Source organism: Apteryx mantelli, chromosome Z, assembly GCF_036417845.1.
Source record: "Apteryx mantelli isolate bAptMan1 chromosome Z, bAptMan1.hap1, whole genome shotgun sequence".
Classification (NCBI taxonomy): Eukaryota; Metazoa; Chordata; class Aves; order Apterygiformes; family Apterygidae; genus Apteryx; species Apteryx mantelli.
In genome coordinates, this window is record NC_090020.1 from 32,018,568 (window position 1) to 32,037,620 (window position 19,053).

A 19,053-nucleotide genomic window follows, 5' to 3' on the forward strand; every position below is an offset into this window, starting at 1 on the left:
TACACAGTAGAGAAGATTATTTTTATTTTAAAATGCTTATCTAAAATGGATTAGGATTTGTTTTTTAAAAAGTGTTAATTTAATCCCAAAATGATTACAGTCAAGAAGCTTTCCCTCCCTCATGCCAGTAAAAACTTTAGTGATAGACAACATTATGTAAACCACAGCTCCAAGTGAATCTCCTGTTTTGTTCAACTAAAAGTCCTTTAATTTTAAAATTCTATATAGTAGAGAAAGAGGCCCCTTGTCTACTAAAATTCTATCACTGAGATTAAATTCCTGTAGCACTTGAAGCCACTGAAAACAAGATTGTATTCTGTTATGCTTTTGAACATTGCTTTTACATAGGCTTTCAGACACCTAGTGTCAAGAGGTAAAACAACTGTGCTTTGTACAAGGGGGTCTTGGTTATGGAGAGGACACCACCTAACTGGCTAGAAAGATCCCAGTAAGGTTTGGATACTGTACAGAAGTATAGCCAACAAAATTTGTTTTAAAAGAAATCTATGGTAATGTATTAATTACCTTAAGGATTTTTTTTTCCCCAAGATTTTACCAGTTTAGAGTTCAGGCCCATTCATTCAACTTGAATAGTGTTTCACTGTACACTTTGTTCTGTTAGAATGTATATGCTTTAACAATCACTATTAAATTTCAGATTTATTTTACCTCAGTTAATAGTATAGATTAAGTCCTAAGTTAATGCCCATTTTACGCTGAATCTGTGTAAACGTTTTGATGTTAAGATGTACCTTGGTTTGCAGAAAATAATTTAAAAGAAAAAAAATTAGCAAAACAAACATCTCATCTTTCTCATCACTTGTCTTTTTTAGAAGAGATGCTCATATCCCTTCCTTAAAAATATGTTTTTCCTGCTTTGTCGTCTGTAGTTTCCTAGCGCAGTTATATCTGGCTTAAAAAGTCAAAAACACAGTAACCAAGATGAACTCAGTAATGGAGGTCAGTGGTTTTCTTAGACCAATTAATTAACGTTAAACATGGCAGTCTGTCAGCGATGAACTGTCTGTGAATTTAGGCATAATAGGTAATGTTTAACTTGAGCCCTATTTTTTACTCTATTACAACTACTACTCTTTTTATATACAAGAGAACCAATCCTCTACTTGTGCACTTAGCCATCTTAAGGTACAGGAGTTGTAAACTAGTACACTAGAAGAATGACACACAGTGATGCATAAATCATCATAAAGCACATTAGAAGAAAGCCATGACAAAGTGATGTTTCTTAAGTGAAATTTTTGGTCGGGAAGTTAGTTAGTCGTGTCTTCTCTCATGCCGTCTTATGTAGGTTGGTTCATTCTCACAAAGATGGTTCTAAACACAAGTGTCTGTCTGAAGAACAGACACAAACACAGTATTTAAAACAGCTGGCTACACAAAATGCAGTTAAGACATGGTTTCTTTTTGCACTGTAACCTGCCAGACTATGGCATGTGTACTGCTGTCAGCAGGACCAAGTATCAGGAGCCAACTCACCACAGTCTCTGCACTGAGGGTTTACAGGTGAACTCTGACACAAACTAAGAGCAACTGAGAAACAGTGGGAATAAACTTGATCCCACAGAAACTCTCTTAGAAGGATTTAACGTAGGAACAGACCACAGTGCTTTGAAAATCCTTATTTGTAGCAGATGCCTGACTGAAGGCAAGCAGTTGGGGTTCCTAAGCATGTCTTAGTGGTAGTTGAGAGTATTTCCAGTTTATCCCAGGTAAACTAGTTTCTAGTTTACATTCAACAAGTTTCAAAAAAGAGAAAGACTACAAACCATCAGCAACATGATACATCATTGTGCATAACACAGCACTTCACAACAGCTGCAGCTTCCCCTGTGGGTGACATTGAAGTGTCTGTTAAATGCACAGTCTGTTTTACCTTCTTCAAGAGTCCAACAGTTTATTTGCTTCAAACAGCTATTTGCCTTTCTACTTTTTAGCAGAAGATACTGGCTGGGTGGAATAAAAGGTAGATATAGCACACCCTTTCAGAAGGCATCTCTCATCAAAAATTCAGGAGTCAATTTGACAGAATTTTTACACTCTGAAGTTGTGCAAGTTAGTGATAACCAAGGAGTCCAACACTGCTTTCAAAAAAACTTTCCTGTAGAGCTAGGCTAATCTCTTAGTGAAGAAGATACTGTTATCAGAATTTTTTCTTAATACCTAAAAGCTATGAAATCAACCAGGACAATGATTCAGTCTTGGTACAGATCTCATAAGCTAACAGATTTAGTCTATGAGACCCAAGAAACTATCTGTCTACAGTGCAGTATAAAAGGTTCCAGAACCTTTTATAATTCAATTTCCTTCTTCACATGTTTTGTCAAGGTAAGTTAGCCTAAGCTCCTCTTAAAGCTAGGTTGGGGATCTCTCTACTGCACTGATCAGGGGAGAGATGCATCCTTAGCAGAGGACTCTTTCCCACCAAATTGTTATCGTAGTATGATTGTACAAGGTAGTTGATTTCAAAGTTACTACAGTTATTGCTAGCTAGTTTCAGTTTTATAATCAGGAGGAAGGAAAGAGTCATTACAGAGGTCAGGCTGCTTTGAAACAAACCTCCAGAGATTTAAGATAACATTTTCACCACTGAAACAGTACTAAAACTTCACAACAAAAAACTACTTCATTTGGGTCCTTGTTAAAGCCTTGAGAAGATAACTGAAACTCATATCCCTTGGCTGTCATCATTGCTGCATTTATACGAAGAGGTGACTAAGTCATCATGAACCTCCCTTGTTCACAACCTCTGTCGTTCTTCTACTTGATCAAATAAGTGGTTCTTCACATTATCTTCATGGTTTTGAACTAATTAGGGAAAAAGAAAGAAGTACATAAATCTCTTTAAGAGCTAAAAGTGACAGTTCTTCATCCAGAAAACAGAATCTAGAACACAGCAAGAGCAATTCTGAGGGCTGTTAGTACTGAACAGTACTAAGAGTAAAGCTACAGATACCCTACACTACCACCACATGTTAAAAGTAATTTCAGTGATGCTACAGACAAAATCAGTCACACCATTAAAACTGAGGAAAGCTCACAGAAATTAGCCAGCTGCATCTGCTACAGGAGACAATTTAAAATAACATCTTAATTTTTAGCATGTGGCACTTGAGGTAAAACTATTAGGTTTTTTTTTTTTCCTTTTACCATGCAAGTTATTTTCAATTCCTGCAAGCGCTGCTTGCTTGTCCGTTTCAGATTCAGCTTCATTCTCATCTAAATTGTAGTCAACGCCTTTGTCCTGGTTCAGTGCTTCATGTCCCTGTTTGTCTGGAAAAACATTTAAATTAATTAGTTTTATGCTACACCATAACACCATCTGCACAAGAAACAGTTCCTATAACAATTTACCACAGAATTTATTTTGCAGTTGAATGAACTGCTGCTTAAAGATTGGATTTTCATATTATTTCTCCTTTTGAGCTATTAAATTTCAGAACAGTTTTTGCTGTAAATCTTGTGTAAAGAGTTAGATAACAGAGGCAATCTTCTGCGATTTGAAAAGTGTAATAAGAGTCAGTCAGCTCTCAGGACAAAAAGACATTAAACAACTACAGAATATATTACATGACAGCCTAAGAGTAAAAACTGAAGCAGATATTGAATACTTGACCACAGTGTTCCTTTTAAATGTACTAGCTCCATGGGTAAGAGAGATCTCAGATTCCCCACTTCTTGTTTTAGTTTATCCATCAAGTAGAAAGCTGTGACAATAGCTTAAGAAGAGTATTTTAGGATGTGTCAACTTGAAAAATGTTTTTCTATAAAGGAGATTTCCTTTACCCAGTCATTACTCATCCCACCGATATAGATTCATCTCAAACAATTTTTATTGACTACTTTCTTTAGATTCCTTTATGGAGAGCGCAAAAGTAAATGGAAATTTTCCTTCTGCTCCCCAGCCTCCCATCCTTATTTTATAGTTAACCAGCCAGAAAAAACTATAATAGCACCAAGGGTGAGCATACCCTAGTTTAGTTGAGAGACATGAGTCTCTGGTTCTCAAGGAGAAAGAAAAGTTGAACCCCTAATTAGCAAGTGGCTTAAACATGGGCTTGAAAACATTTAGTCTTATATATTGTCCATGTTCAGATCACCATTTCAAATAGATTTTTACAGCAGTAGACCTAAAGGTCTCAAGCTTCAAAAGAAACTTTAATTGAAAGAGAGAGGATCCTCAGAGAATACAAAAGAAATCTCTCTTTACCTTGCTGCCATCTGAAACCAGCAATGTTTCAGGAATTCTAGGAATTCTAAATTGTAGGAATTTATGTGTAGCTGAGAAAAAGGTTGTGTTGCCATATTCAAGTACAGAACAGTTTACTTCCTCTCCAAATATATAAAAAAGTCTCAATTTAGACTGGAAAATTAGCTGATGTCCTGTTATTTCTAAAACTCTGTCTCCTGGGCTTATCAAACCCATACTTCTTGCTTCAAGATCTATCCTATATATTGTATTCCAAAAATGCTATACTATCCATCAAGTTTATCAAGAAGATTATCAAGAAGATTGACTGTAATAAGGCTATGCAGTAAGTATTTTTTGAACAATGAACCTGAAGAACATCCTGCTAATCTTTTAGCTCACAGAAACTTGGATAGTAGAATTTTTTCCTGTAACGCTGCATGATTTTGCACCAAATTCTTCTGTTATTTCAGCTAAAACAGGAGCAGTTTAGATAGCTATGTAGTCAAATATCTTTGGAGAACAGTTTGCTCTGGCCAGCATCTCTTTGAGGCAGCTGCAAGAATACTACTTCAGCAATGCAAATGAGATTACTTATCCCTGCTAAATTATCAACTGTATTAACATCATTACTCATGATAATATGAAAGCATTCACTAGATTAAAAAGCACAGTGTTCCCTTTGGGCATCAGTCCCTTCTCTGACTGCCACAAGGCTTCCCTTTGCCCTCTCTGGTCCATTGACTCAACTTGGAATTATGCTAGGAAGGGTGAAAGGTGTCTCCATTCAAAAGAGCTGGTAGCAAGGTACTTGGGATACTCTATCAGAAGATACAAGATACAGGCTTGAACAACCTAAGGAAAACTGAACCTGCATGAATGCTGCAAACTTCTCCAACTGTGGAAGAAAACATCACACTCTTCTGTGAAAGAGTAGCTGATACTCTGGTTTTAGGAGCATGCAGAATGATGCTAGACGGGTGTCTAGATTCTGCTCAGGCTTAGGCATGACATCAATACTCTGCTGCTCAGCGTTGTGAAGACAGGCAGTTTGGGGGCACACTTGCTGGAGGCCAAAAACTGGCACCTTTGCTTGGAACCTCTGATCTGCAGCAGTCTTCCAGGCTCATGATAATAGTCTTCAGATACCTGAAGTCTTTTGTAGAGTTGGCCCTTTTTTCCTCTTGGTAGTATATTTTGAAACAGGAGTAGTTAACATTGATACATCATCACTATAAAAAGACTATCTGCAAAACATTAGTATGCAGTATTTCTCTACCCATTAATGCTTCTGATGGTTAATGTCTCATTACGTTCATTTTCAAATGCATAAACCATATTCTTATAAAGCCTTGATACCAAAAGGTTTCAGAGGCTGATTTTCCCCAAGTGCCCTGCACAGTCAATAGAGAGACAGAGGAAGGCAGCTATGGTGATGCAGAACAAGACCCCAAGCTTAGAGCTCCGCAGTGCACAAACAGAAGCTTCCATCTTCACCCACTGACTGTCAAAGAGTGCTAGGGATTGACTAACCTTTTATATTTCATGCTATCCTTTATGAAAGCTCATACTACATCTGACCAGCTGGTATATTGTCTCAGAAATCCTGCCCTATTCTACACTTCAATCTCTCTGCCAACTTTAAGAACATGTAATGTGCTACCAACCATCCTTTCCAGGGTGTGGGTCATCCTGCCGAGCATCGTAATTTAAGAGCTGCTCCCGCTCCACCTCCTCATTGGCAGCCTGCTCTGCTGCTGGCTCTACAGCCTCTCGCCCAGCTACATGTTTTGCATCTTCATACAGATTCAGTCCTTTCTCTGGCTCAGGCAGCATCTCCTTAGGGCCTGCGGAAACCTTGAGTGAATCCTGGGGGGTTTTTGGTTCACTAAAAAGCCTCTCTTCCTCTGCTTTAGGCTCCTGTTTTCTGATGGCAACAAGGTCATTTCTTCTTTCTGTAAACAATAAAAATCACTCTGAGTACAAAACATAATGCCTTTTAGTGGCAGCAAAAGTTAGAAACCTTAAATAAATACTGCTTTATCTTTCTCATTCAATACCTATTTCTCCTCTGAAGGAACATCTTTCAACCACATCAATTCCAAAGAGAAAGAGACAGTAGTAGTCCCCTGTTTTCACACTAGAGACAGCTGCAGAATGAGATTTGTGAAGTCGACTGTGGTTTTGTTCAATATTAACAAATTCACACTTCTACCTACTTAAAATTTTGATACATACAGTTAATAAATTGGGCAAGTGAAGTAGAACCATTTAAATACAAAACTGTGATGTTCTGTGTAAGTATCTGCTATCACAGCATTAGAGGTATGCAAAAAGAGGTTTCTGTATGTGTTGCATTTCATTATTAACAATAAAACTGATTTGGTATTCAGAAATAGTTTAGAACAAAGCAGTCACATGGGCAGTTTTGCAAGTAAAACAAAGCTGTTTTTATTTTTAAATATGGAGGTGCAGTGCAGGAAGGCTATTGCTTTCAGCAGCCATCACCAAATCTTTTTTCCTGTGTATCTGTATTTTTGACTAAATAACATCAGGATACATTTTGCCTGAAGAAACTGTACAGAGATGTTGTCTTGAATAGTTAGTTTTCTAAAATGAGAGCTGCAGTACTTCCAAGATTGTATTTTAAGACAGCACATTAGAATAATTAAAGAGGAAACTGAATTTCTAACATGCACAGCACTATGCAAGACTGAGGCAGTAGTAGCCACCCATTCAAATTAATAGTTTCTCAGAGTTGAATGCCAAAAGCAACCATTAAGTGATCTAATCTGATTTCCTGCATATCATTTCCCTTACTTACATTTTACCCAGTGAAAACATATTAAGGGCAGGAACGTGTGTTTGCTTGAAGTCTTAACTTTCAGTTATCCCTTATGGATGGGTGGGGCGCTAGGTGTGTCAGACTTAATAAACAAGCAAATTTTAAAGGTTCTTAAAAATCTTTGCTTCCAAAAGCAGGACATTTTCTCCATAGCAAATCAGGGATATGACTACACACTTGTAAATATTTTTCTTTTCTTTTCCTTTACATGCAATGTACGTCAGTTACAACACATGAACCAGTAGCAATGCTGGTAATAAAAATGCTTGAACAGATAATTAATTGTATCTCTCCATAGTGCAGGGAAAATTGATTATGATTCAGTCTAGTAGTGTAACTTTTTCCATTTTAATCTTGTATATAATTTTTTTTAAAGAATGTTCCATTAAATTTCAAGCCCTATTACCCAAGTTGCTTATTAGGATGTCAGTGATTTCTGTCTCACCTTTAGCCTGAGGAGAGTCTGTCCTTTTTGCTGTAGGTACTGCTCTGGGTTCATCTTCATCAGCTTTCTGCTGTTCCAGGCCAGCCTGCTGGAACTCCTCTTGCTTAAAGGCAGGCAGTTGAACATTAACCTATAAAGTGAATGCACACAGACAGGCATTGGTCTAAACACAGAGGATTTGGTAATGAAAGTTATATCAAAATTCAATAGCAAAAAAGTGTAAACACACTCAGAAATATTTTAACTGAACTCTTTATTGGTGATGGAAGTAGCATACAATCTTGAGCATGCAATGATGTTACTAGTGTATTACAGACATCACGAGAATTTAACACTCTTTCTCTAATACCTTTCCATCTAACTGCAGCTAAGTGTGAGGTTATTGTTCTTGGTCAATGTTTCACAGGAACACAACAAACAACTAAGGGTCACAAAATTGTAGTAGTGCACACTTCTCCAGTGTTGCCCTGTTCACATGTCAGGACTAGCAGTGCAATTAAAACTGATGGCATTGACTAGCACAGCAACATTACAGACTCATAGACTCTGCTGTGGGCACACAGTTTGTTATTTTCTGTGTTAAATATGAGTGTTACAAATATCCTTATTTACTTGAGCTTTGGAAAACACAAGGAATAATATGATAGCAATATTATTTGAAGGAATGGGGTGGGGGGAAGAGAGAGCAAGAGAGAAATTCATCTAATAGGACAGAGCAGAGGCATCAGACAGCCTCTTGTCAAAAGTTTAATCTAAGATCTTATCCAAGACATTAAACATAGATGATACATAGGGCTAAATGTTTTCAAACGTAAGTTTTATCTGTAACATAGTTTGAGATAAAGAGAAGCTGACTATCTTCCTATGCAAGATAGTTCCTGGTCTATTAACTCAGCATAGCAAAATATTTCTTAACAGCACATGGTTACCTTTTTGACTCATATCAATCAATCTACAGAGACAGATAAACTGAGTTTGGACATAATCAGGCTTCAGTTAATCAAGGGTGCACAGAACTGGACTAAAACTATGTTGAATGCAGGCTTAAGAGAAGAAAAAATTTAAATCAACCAACTAGACAACAATATCCTTTTAACATGATGGAGCTCACTTAAGAATTTAAGCACTAGTACTAGACTGCTCTCAGAGCCTGACACATCTGACCTCCTTAAAGATTAATGGCTAAGATGTACACTAGCTTGAAGCTCTTCCAGTTCAGCAATTAAAATTTTATGTGTAACTCTTACTCATATTAGTATTTAATTGGCCGAGAGCTATGCCAATTCAGTTTGCACAAACACAGAACATGAAATTGTGCCTGGAGCCTGTGTTGCTCTATACCAGCTTCAGCTCAAAAACCAGACTGTAATGAAAATGCTTATACTATGTATTTTTTACAATAGATGTGGAGAGAGGACAAGTATACAGGTATTTAGAAATGTAAACATTTTTACACCTGATACTATATCAATGAATAGGAAACCTTATGGTATGAAAAGCTTTTTGTTGACCTTATGATGTTTAATATGATTGTTGATAAACTGTAGCTGCCTATTGTTCTTAAGAAGGTCAATAGAACACAGGGCTGAGAACTGTTCACCTGGCCATTTGCAAACATGTCTGTGGAAAGAAATGATTAAATAATCAAGAAACTAAAGCTGTAGAGGATTTGTAGGACGTTTACTTGTTTACATTTTGAAAATGTTTAAACTTGGCCAAACCCAGGCAGAACTAAAGACCTTGTTGGGTGAACACCATCCAGTTCAACATCAACAGATAATCTAACATTAACTCTTATGAAAGCTGGGGAATAGGAATGCTTATATATTACCTATGCTAGGAATGTTTATATATTACCACAAAATATTTGGTTAATTTTTCACAATCTCCCTGCAGTCATTAATACATAAAAATGCTACATTTAAAGAAGCATCTTTGTTATAAATAGTTCAGTCTCTTGAAGTCACTCTCTGCAGTAGAAATCAGAGAAAGAACATAGACTATTTCTCACTTTAAGCTGGGGCATGAATTCCTCTGTAAAAATACTGATCCTGCACTTAATAGCAAGAAACCACTCCTTAAAGAAACACGCAAGAACACTTAACTTACATTATCTTAAATGTCTAACTTGGCAATTTTTAACAAGTGTCAAACTAGCAGTGCGTATGCTGACAATTTTTTACATTGAAGTGGTTTGTCTTCTGGATAAAAGAGATAATTATTGGAACATTGTGTACTCCTCAACTGAAGGGTATACATTGCTCCACAAAAGAGAGCTGTGAGAATAAGCTGTGCATTTATTAACCAATCATCTCTCCATTTTCTTTCTCAGATTTATTTTAATTCTGATTTTTCCGTTACATAAGTATTTACATCTTGCAAACTCAACATGAAAACAAAAATCGCAGGAGCCCAGCTACTGTGATCTGTGAAAACAGGAATTATTCCAGCTAAAAACACTGGCTTATAGATTTCTAGACGGTCACCTTGCACTAATGATAAATAACTCAGCCTTTATACAAGCCAAAGTTGCAAGCCTTGTGTGAACAGAGAAGTGAGAAAGTTACCACTTGACATAAGAAACACTGTCCTGAATACTGGGGAACACAACCAGACAGCATTTATTTAGGCTGCAGCTATATTACTGGTTATCTCATCTGGGACCATCCTATAGCTTGGACAGGGCAGATTATCCTTTTAAATTGCTGCCTACTTTGAGCCAGGATTTTCTCCAACTCTGGAACTTGCTGAAAGAGGCTAAAAACATGCTGTAGAGGAGCTTAAGCCAAACTCCCCAGTTTCCTTCTGGGATGACTTCCCCCTCCAAACTGAAATTGGTCACAAGGGAAATGAAACCCATGTTGGTACAGTACAAGTAACTTTAACAAATACCTGCCTGAAAGCAACACTAGAAGTTAAGTTGAACTCCTCTTTAGGATGCCCTACCCCAGGTCAACTTTCCAGATGGTCAGCATTTTCCTTCTTGACATCAATCAAGATACTTTTGTTGAACAGGGTTTCCCTAGTCACCTCCAAAAGATGGACTTTTTATTTCCTAATTTATCTGACGGTGTCATTAAAAAATTAGAGTTGGACAACAAGAGCTTTCACTTCTTTTTGAAACAGTAAATGACTAGTGGTTCCTGTCCATCATGCTTCATTCATTTTGCAGCTGTCTCAGACAACGAAGATCTCACAGCTGCACGCTCTAATAATGATATATGGTATTTCAGACTAGCCTTGGTTCTCCCACTTCAGCAGTCCCTCTTCCACCATTTTACAGAAAGGATTTGTAGGAGGAGAACAGAATAGACACAGACTGGAACAAAGAAGGGAACCATTATCTGAACCTGGAGGGATCTTGTGCAGATGATACTTCAGCCACTTTTATCCCCACCTTTTTCCAGCTATTTGCAAAACCAACTTCAGCTCTAGTTCCTTTACCATTTCCATTTATGAAGTCATCAAATTGTTTCTTCTATTAGCATTTTCCTAACTAAAGAGTAAAGGGCATATACTATCAGAAAACACACGTGCCTTTGCAATGACAGCTGGCCACCCACGTATGGGGGAAAGGCCCAGTGGTGAACACATATATAACTTCTGTCACAGCTGCACATAGTCCTGAAGACACAACAGTTTGGTACATTTACATAAATTAATTGACTTCTGCACAGAGGCTTCACTGCATGTGCCCAGTACCATCAGCAGCAAGCATAACCTATCCCTGCTCTAATCCCACTTCACTGAAGAAATATCAATAATTAACATGCCAAGACAACAGGATGATCTGAAGTTTCTTTTTCTTGAGGATTTTTTCTCCTCCCACACACCGCAGGAAGAAAGAGTGGGCTGGCATGTAGCCACCACATTTGGCAAGCCTGCCCTATTTTAGTGAGCCTTCTCATGTTATGTACAGCAACGCCTTTTGCAGTTCAACTCAGCATGTCCAAAAACGACAAGGTAAGATGTTTGACCTTCCCCTCACTCCCACCGTACAAGCTTGAAATTGGTATTTCTGTGAAAACTCTTAACTGATGAACCTTTAAGTGCCTAGTGAAGACCTATGGACTATAGTGTCATACTCGAGCCTTGCTGCTACTCTGAAGTGATTCATACTAAATTTATCCTCATCTTTAACATGCACTTGTAAATACAAAGTGACTAACTCATTTAACAAAGTCAAAATGAGCTGTGGACCAAAGTTCAGAGATGTAACTACACCTGACCAGACTCTTCACCACTCCCAGCACCACCTCTCAAATTCTGTCCATCTCTCAGAGTCAGAGTAATTTGGAGAATAGTCAGTCTTTCTGCCTGGTTATTACCTTCATATCATTCAACTTCACATAAATCAGAAACATTCAACAAATGCGAAAAAGCTCTACAAAACTTTGCAAGATGGGCTGATGTTAGCTGAGGATGAAAGGAAGGAGAGCCCCTTGAGAATTACACAGAAAAAGATTTTTAGGAAGTTATCCACACCTTACCTGGAGAGTCTTGCTGGAGTCTTCTGAGAAGTCTTTGTTTTCTTTGATCTTTGGTACATAACTGCCTTTTTTTGTAAGCTCATTTATACTTTCTTCACATTGTTCTTTTAATTCTTTCATCTGGTTGATGCATTGTGACCTGGAGGAAACATTAAAAAGTTAGCAATTGTAACTTTTATCCGCATCTGTAATAAAGAGAAACACTTTTCTAAAAAGTTTCCATAAACTGGTTTATTCCTTTCCTGCACTTAAGCTTGAAAAGATACTAGAGAAACCGGGGGTGTTAACCTAAATCCTAAGGACAAACCTAATATGCAGGTGGTCCAACTTCCACTGGAAAAAAATTAATTTAAAGTGCTTTTGTGAGACCAGTTCAACAAGCTATGTAAGTTTTCTTGCCTTGTATTAACCAGTTCATTTAAGTAAAGTTGAAAATCAGTTTTGATCCTTGAAATATTTCTGGTATGAGAACAGAAATATGGATTTTGATTTTAGATAGGAAGAGAAAATAGGAAGGAACTAATTCAAAGCCATTTTTATGGTAAATAGAGGCAAGTTACTGTTAGCCAACTAAATGCCTTTGCTCAATATTTTACCAAAGTGCGGTGTTGCAAGATATAAGAAAACAGTATGTAACAAAAATAGAGTTCTTCAGTGGCTATTATAAGCTCCAGTAGGGATATTTTCTAAAGATTCAAGTGTTTAATATTTTATATACTTTACTACTGTTGCACAGTGCCATAAGTGCCTTAACCTTCATAATAGTAAGAGTCTTCCATCTGCAGTTCTGTAGCCTGCCTTTCACTCACAGCTCTGTAGCCTTTCCCCTCAGCTGTCCTAGGAGTGCCTTTCCTGAAGCTGCCTGGGTAGTATTTCCCCTTTTTGCTCTCATGCTGCTGTTCTTGTGCCATTATTCTCACAGCCTTGCACCTGCAAACCCCAATAGCGTTGTCATGCTGGGCTTTTCATGGGAAGTGACTGCCATCAGTGCAAGATCACCCATTCTTCCCCATCCTCTCCCTACCCCGTTTTGTAGCTTTTGGTTTATACTGGAAGAAAAGCCAGACTTAGCAAATAAACTAAATAAGCACTAACAGTAATACCTATGCACAATGCTCAGCAATCAGTCAGCATACAACTCTATGTGCGTTTTGATCCCATCATGAACAAGAACAACAAGTAGTGGGTTTGAGCAGGTCCCAATGACAATTACATCATGCTAGGGGAAAGCATGGCGAAAAATCGTCACCATCATCGTTGTCATCAGCACCCGCCGTGCTGCAGAACATGCCTGGGGAGGAGGCTTGGCTGGAGACCACATTGCTTCTCTTCCTGGCTGGCTGTTGTGGCAAAGGGTTTTCTCCCCCTTTTCTTTCTCTCCCTTTCCTCTTTTTCTTTTTTTTTTTTTTTTAACTCCTCAAAGGTAACTTTGAATAACTTGCATGCCAGAAGATGCAGACCCCAGAAACACATCTTTGCACATGGAAAACCTCTCCACATTAGCTGTACAACAACACAGTTAACATGTTGCAAGTTTTACCCCCCTTCACTGAGGAAAGGGGATGAATTTCCCAGCCTGGCTCTGTCATAGTATTAATTCCCCCTGCTGTGTAACAACAGCTGGTTTAGACAAGCATGGTCCAGTTTCTCACACTGCAAATAAGGTACCACATAATCCAGAGGAATTGTCGGGGCATGTGTCCTCTAAGGCAGCAAGTCACTCACTCGTACTGCATTATCATTCTTCCCCACCCTTCCTTTTTAAAAGCAAAAAATTTGCTCTGTAGTTCACATCTGGAAAAGAAAAGGAGTGTTTGACAGATGTGCTATCAGCTGACAAACTAATTACCTTTATTACTGTTTCTTCCATTTCATACACTTACTACACACTATTTTGTGATTCTGCTAACACTAGAACATGGAAGAGTCATCAAAATAAGCAGTGCATCATAAGTTGGTGAACATCAGAGACTATAAAACAAAGGCTTGAGTTATGTACACATTCATTAATTTCTTGGAAATCGAGGAAATTAGAATCACCTGCATCTCAGTTTGGGAGCTGGAGAGAGAGACAATAAATTGCAAAGTTGGAGAGAGAGCAAACATTTATAAATGCTCTTTCATCCCATACTGCACATGAAAACAAAGTTCATGTAACATCTGTGACAAATTCATTTTGATTTTACCAGCTATGAAGGAATTTCCTTCTTGCAAAACAGAAATTCTGGAGATAAAGATACTCTATTCATACATACAAAAACCCAAAGCATAAGAACAGCACTAGTTTCTCCACATTATCCCATCAATGTGACATACTCCAAACATGCAAAACTAGTACTCTTAAAATTCAGTCTCTGTGGCTTGTTTTATCTTTCACAAGATTAAACAATGAGAAATAGAGTAACTTTGTCCGTCAGGAGCATGTATCATCAACTCTTTTTATATATATATCAAAAAGGTGATTCTTTCACTCACACTCTTACACTTACCAGGACTGCAAATATTAAGCTAACTATTGGACTTGCTACAGGTAACATTTCCAAAGAAGCTGGCAGAGAGAAAGAAAACACAAGTTCCTAGGAATTAAAATGCACCTGAAATTTCAAATTGTTTTAAAAGTCTGAAGTCCTTCGTTTCTTTTTAACTGCTGCAGGGGAGACGGGATAGTGTTGGAAGGAAGGGGAGCGTCTGACTTGTCCACGCTCTCTGGCTGAGTGAGCTCTGCTGCGAGCAGACAGGACTGCGTGTAGTATGTGCCCAGGGGTCCTGGTCAGTCAGTTCCCAAGGAACATACATGCCTCTTGCATGCAGCAGCAGTAAGTTCACCTAACTCACTGCTGACTTCTGTACTGAAAATGCTAGGCCCACTCAAAAAATCTGCTAAAATGAAAATCTTTTCCCTGACTTAGAGATCTCCCAGTTTACTTCATATGGGAGGAAGGACTTTCAAGAGCACAACAGATAACTTAAGTGCTTAACTTGCTTCTCCTACCTTAAAAAAACAAAAAAACAAACAAAAAAACCCCTCTCCTGTGAAAAATAAGTTCAGATTTTGCAGCAATCTGTTTATTTGAAACACCAATTCACATTTACTGTATCTGAGGTAGTGACGTGAGAGTGGGGCAGGAAACAAGCTCTTCAGAATTATATCCACCCCCTTTTTTAAATGGTCAATTGCTAATTTAATATTTTTTCCAATAGCCTACAAATCTTGAAACCACCAGCTTGTCCAATTTTGCACAGCAATGCTTATTCAGTTCTCCCTAGTTCTAATCTAATCTAACACTATCAGCCATTTCTCATCCTTGTATAAGGTTTCCAAATGACAGTTCCAGACAGTCCCCGAAGCATTCTGTATACACATACTTCATATTTTTCCACCAGGGTGCTGGGCCTATTCAGCATGCTATTTTTGAAAAGCAACCCTTAGCCATGACATAGCTTCAAGAGTAAGATGCATTGAAACCGCTCCTTCTCTAACTGCTGCCAACCCCCTGTGTAGCAGAACAAAATATGACTTTGTAGGTTGCAACAACAATTTATATATCTTTTCTGTGCCATATCACTGATTTATTTTAACTTCTCAATGACCACTTAAGTATTATTCAGCTGAACTAGTGAAGAAAACTTAACTCCTCGACTGAGGACACTTGGTTTTGTGTATATCCATGGAGGGACTGCAGGAGATATTACAGGGTTTGGCATTTATTGCATCTGCCTCAGGACAGTGTGAAGGCAGAAAAAAAGGCAGAAAAACTAGCTGCTTAGTCGCTGTTCAGCCAATACCATACTAAATTATCGCTCCTGTCTCTACATCTACCCTGACCCAAACAAACACTGTATAGGCAGCATAGCTTCATCACTATCACTTGTCCAGTTTTTCACCTTCAGCCAACCTTGATCCTGGAGCTGTACCCTGCAGATGCGATCTTCTCCTCTTTAACAAAGAAGGATTCAATACATTATACTCCCATGAGCAGGGATGGGAATCCCTCTGTCTGGGATTTCCTCAATAGAGCCGTACTTGAAAGGAATGCACAAAACATGGGCATTAAGCCTGAGCTTTCAGGAATCACACTTACTCTATTTGCTTTGTATTCCTTGTCTGCACTTGTACATAAATCCAGTTTCAAGGATTCACCTCTCATGCACAGCATGACTGTAAAGCACTATGAACACATTTAATCTTGCTGACCTCAGCCTTCCAAGAAAGATGCTGGCAAACAGATATTCTTCACCAGCTAGCAGAGAACTATCAGAGGTCCAGGAGCTCTGTCCTTCATCTCTACAGCAAAGAGATGGAGACTTACTACCATGGTGTAACTAAGAGAAAAATGGTACTTTAACAGACCTGTAAGTGCAAATGACTTAACAGAAGTTCAGTACAAACTTAGGTCTTTGACTTCCTTTTCTGTTAGAAGTCCTAAACTTTTAGAACTCTGCTAATATAGTCTGTCTGGGTCATCACTATTAAATGAGTAATAATATCTTTAAAAAAAAAGTATACAACCAACAAGTAATCACTAAATATCCTAAATGCAATAATACTAATCTTTAGTTCTTAAGTGTGTGTGTGGGGGGGGAACATATTTCAAGTTCGGCTTGCAGAACTCCAGTTCTTTGTGACTGCCATGTTGAGTTTTTAAATCAGAATTCCTACAAAATTTGAATAAGAAGTGACTGCTATAAAAATAAATGCCAATGGAACAATTATATTATTGACAGAGAATCACTATGAGAGCACACAAAAACAAAAGCCTTATTGGCTAACAAGGTATATCTGTGTGTCAAATGGAAGATATAATAGGAGGTGGAGGGATAAGAACATTTTGAACAGCTTGACTAGGCAGAAAAACAGGAGAAATTCCTAGAAATATCAGAAATGTGTATTTAATGAAGAGATGCTAATAAGCACTTGTGTTCAGTTATCCATGACATACAATTCAGTGGGAAATTTCTTCCAAAAATTTGACTAGGTATGGATGGTAGACATGGTCTGACTAACTCTACCAGAAACTTGCTGTGTGACCTCTGGCAACTCAATAGAGTACAGCTTCTCAAAGGGTATTCCAATATCTTGGTCCTTAAGCTTCTCCAGCCTTTAGCCTCTTTGTGTCCTAGTTTCCTCCCCATCTCTAAAATGGGAATATGGCTACCTTTCTCCTCCTCCAATGGAAGGAACATCAAGAATCGTGGAAGAAGTCCATGGATGCTGAGATGCTGGGGGCTGCAAGGACTAAAAGTCTACACAGAATTGCAGTTATATTCTCTTTTTCAAGATCAACTGAGAGCAATTTTAGATAAAGTGTCAGGTGTTACTTTCATCTTAAACTGTATGCCTATAGAAGGCATTTCACCTATCAAAAGAATACTTCAGGTTATAACCAACTCACCTACAACTCTAGAAGCTATTGTTAAAAAAACAACACCCCCCCTCCCCCCAAACAGACTTACAGGTCATATGAGAACTTCCTCTGAAGGTTAGTTTGGTTCTTCTGAAACCGGTAAACATCCAGCTGCAGCCTTCCATATTCAGTCTGTAACTCCTTCAGGTGTTCTGACCAAAACAGGATTATCAGATAACAGATCTGATAGCAAGCACACTTCAACTCCATCCATCATATTCATTGTATTTTGTAGACAAATACTTAGACAATTGCAGAATTTATTCATCATCAAAGATGCACAGGATTTGATAAGACTCAATAAGCTTTTCAGCCTAACATATACTAACAAAAACTGCATAACCTAGCTTTTGACCCCCTTTTCTTCATAAGGAATACTCTAGCTTGTTTGCAACCTCTGGCTCTGCTGGGTTTCAGCCCAGGAAGTCTTAATGTCTATGAAAGACCGATGGCAACATAGTATGAAATACCATTCATGTTTATTAAAGACAAGCTTACAATTCTTCCTTGAACAATATGCAATTTACAGCTATGTTCCTCAAAAACAGAGCAGTCTGTGATTTAGAGTTTTTTTGTTTTGAAACATCATCCATCATGCTATAACACTAGGATTTCCTTGTTCCTGACAGAAAACTTTGTGTGAAGGCATCAAAGAACTAACAGGGTATTTGCCAGTTTACAGAACTTACTGATCAGTTCCCCCAGACTTTGGGGGCATAAATTGCTAGCAATGATTTTGAAGCACCAACACAAATAGAAATTAATTAGGCCAAGTTTTCTCATTCAATGTGTAAGTTTGCAAATTTCCTCAGTGCCAAAATGCATAACCCAACCACCTTAGGGAAGAATGCAAGAATATGCTACAAAAGGTAGAATGAAGACTGCAGGAGTCCTACATAGGCAGCTGAACTCTGTGCACACAGAGGGTCTAAGTCACAGCAATTCCCAAACTTTCCCCCTGACTTGGGGAAGAAAGGAAGCATCTGAGAAAGCTCTGATTAACACAAATCTTAAAAAGAGGTCTAAAAATCCAATACAAGAGTGATGCATAACTGTATTAAGACATACCTTGTAGACTCTGGATCAATCGCTCATTTGTTGTGATGTTATTCATCAGTGTTGCCTGAAAGGAGCAAAACAGAAAATAATGTTTTATTTGCAAAGGGTATGTATTTCCATTAATGTTATAAACACTGACCAAAGTACTTGTAACAAGATATTTCCTCACAAAGTACTGGGTTAAAGCCAAACACAAAATTGCATTAGCTGCGGTAAAGATTTATTATTACAAATAACAAACACTCATTCTAACCCAGATTTACCAGTGAACCAAAAAAAATCATTAAATATCACTGCACTTAAATGAAAAGGGGAGGAATTCAAAGAGTCCACAGCTAAAATGGCTTGCTGCTCTGTTCTGGTTTAATCTCATGCTCATGATCACAGTCAGATTTACTGTTTTTATCAAGCAGGCCTTGAAGGAAGAATACAGTGTAGTACAGCTCATTTCATCAACTGCTCTGTCACCATGGAATCCATTTATTTGCATTCAGGGATGCAAGGATGAGGTATCAAATCGTTAGTCACAGAACAAGCATAAATGAACTCTATGAAAGCAACATTAAGCATTGCATCATTTTTCCTAATTATCCTCTCCCTTC

General features: G+C 38.0%; 1 protein-coding gene across 5 annotated transcripts in view; it reads right to left on the reverse strand.

Annotated features, from left to right (window-relative positions):
* Positions 1 to 2: 2 nt before the first annotated feature.
* Positions 3 to 19,053, reverse strand: part of GOLM1 (golgi membrane protein 1) — a 39,651-nt gene continuing 20,600 nt past the window's right edge. For all 5 annotated transcript variants that reach the window (XM_067315779.1, XM_067315780.1, XM_067315782.1 and 2 more), the window contains 7 exons: positions 18,461 to 18,515; positions 17,442 to 17,544; positions 11,988 to 12,126; positions 7,498 to 7,627; positions 5,875 to 6,162; positions 3,169 to 3,291; positions 3 to 2,826 (listed from right to left, as the gene is read on the reverse strand). In XM_067315779.1, coding sequence (XP_067171880.1) covers positions 2,759 to 2,826; positions 3,169 to 3,291; positions 5,875 to 6,162; positions 7,498 to 7,627; positions 11,988 to 12,126; positions 17,442 to 17,544; positions 18,461 to 18,515 — 906 coding nt within the window. In that variant the 3' untranslated portion in view covers positions 3 to 2,758. The remainder of the gene's footprint in view (positions 2,827 to 3,168; positions 3,292 to 5,874; positions 6,163 to 7,497; positions 7,628 to 11,987; positions 12,127 to 17,441; positions 17,545 to 18,460; positions 18,516 to 19,053) is intronic.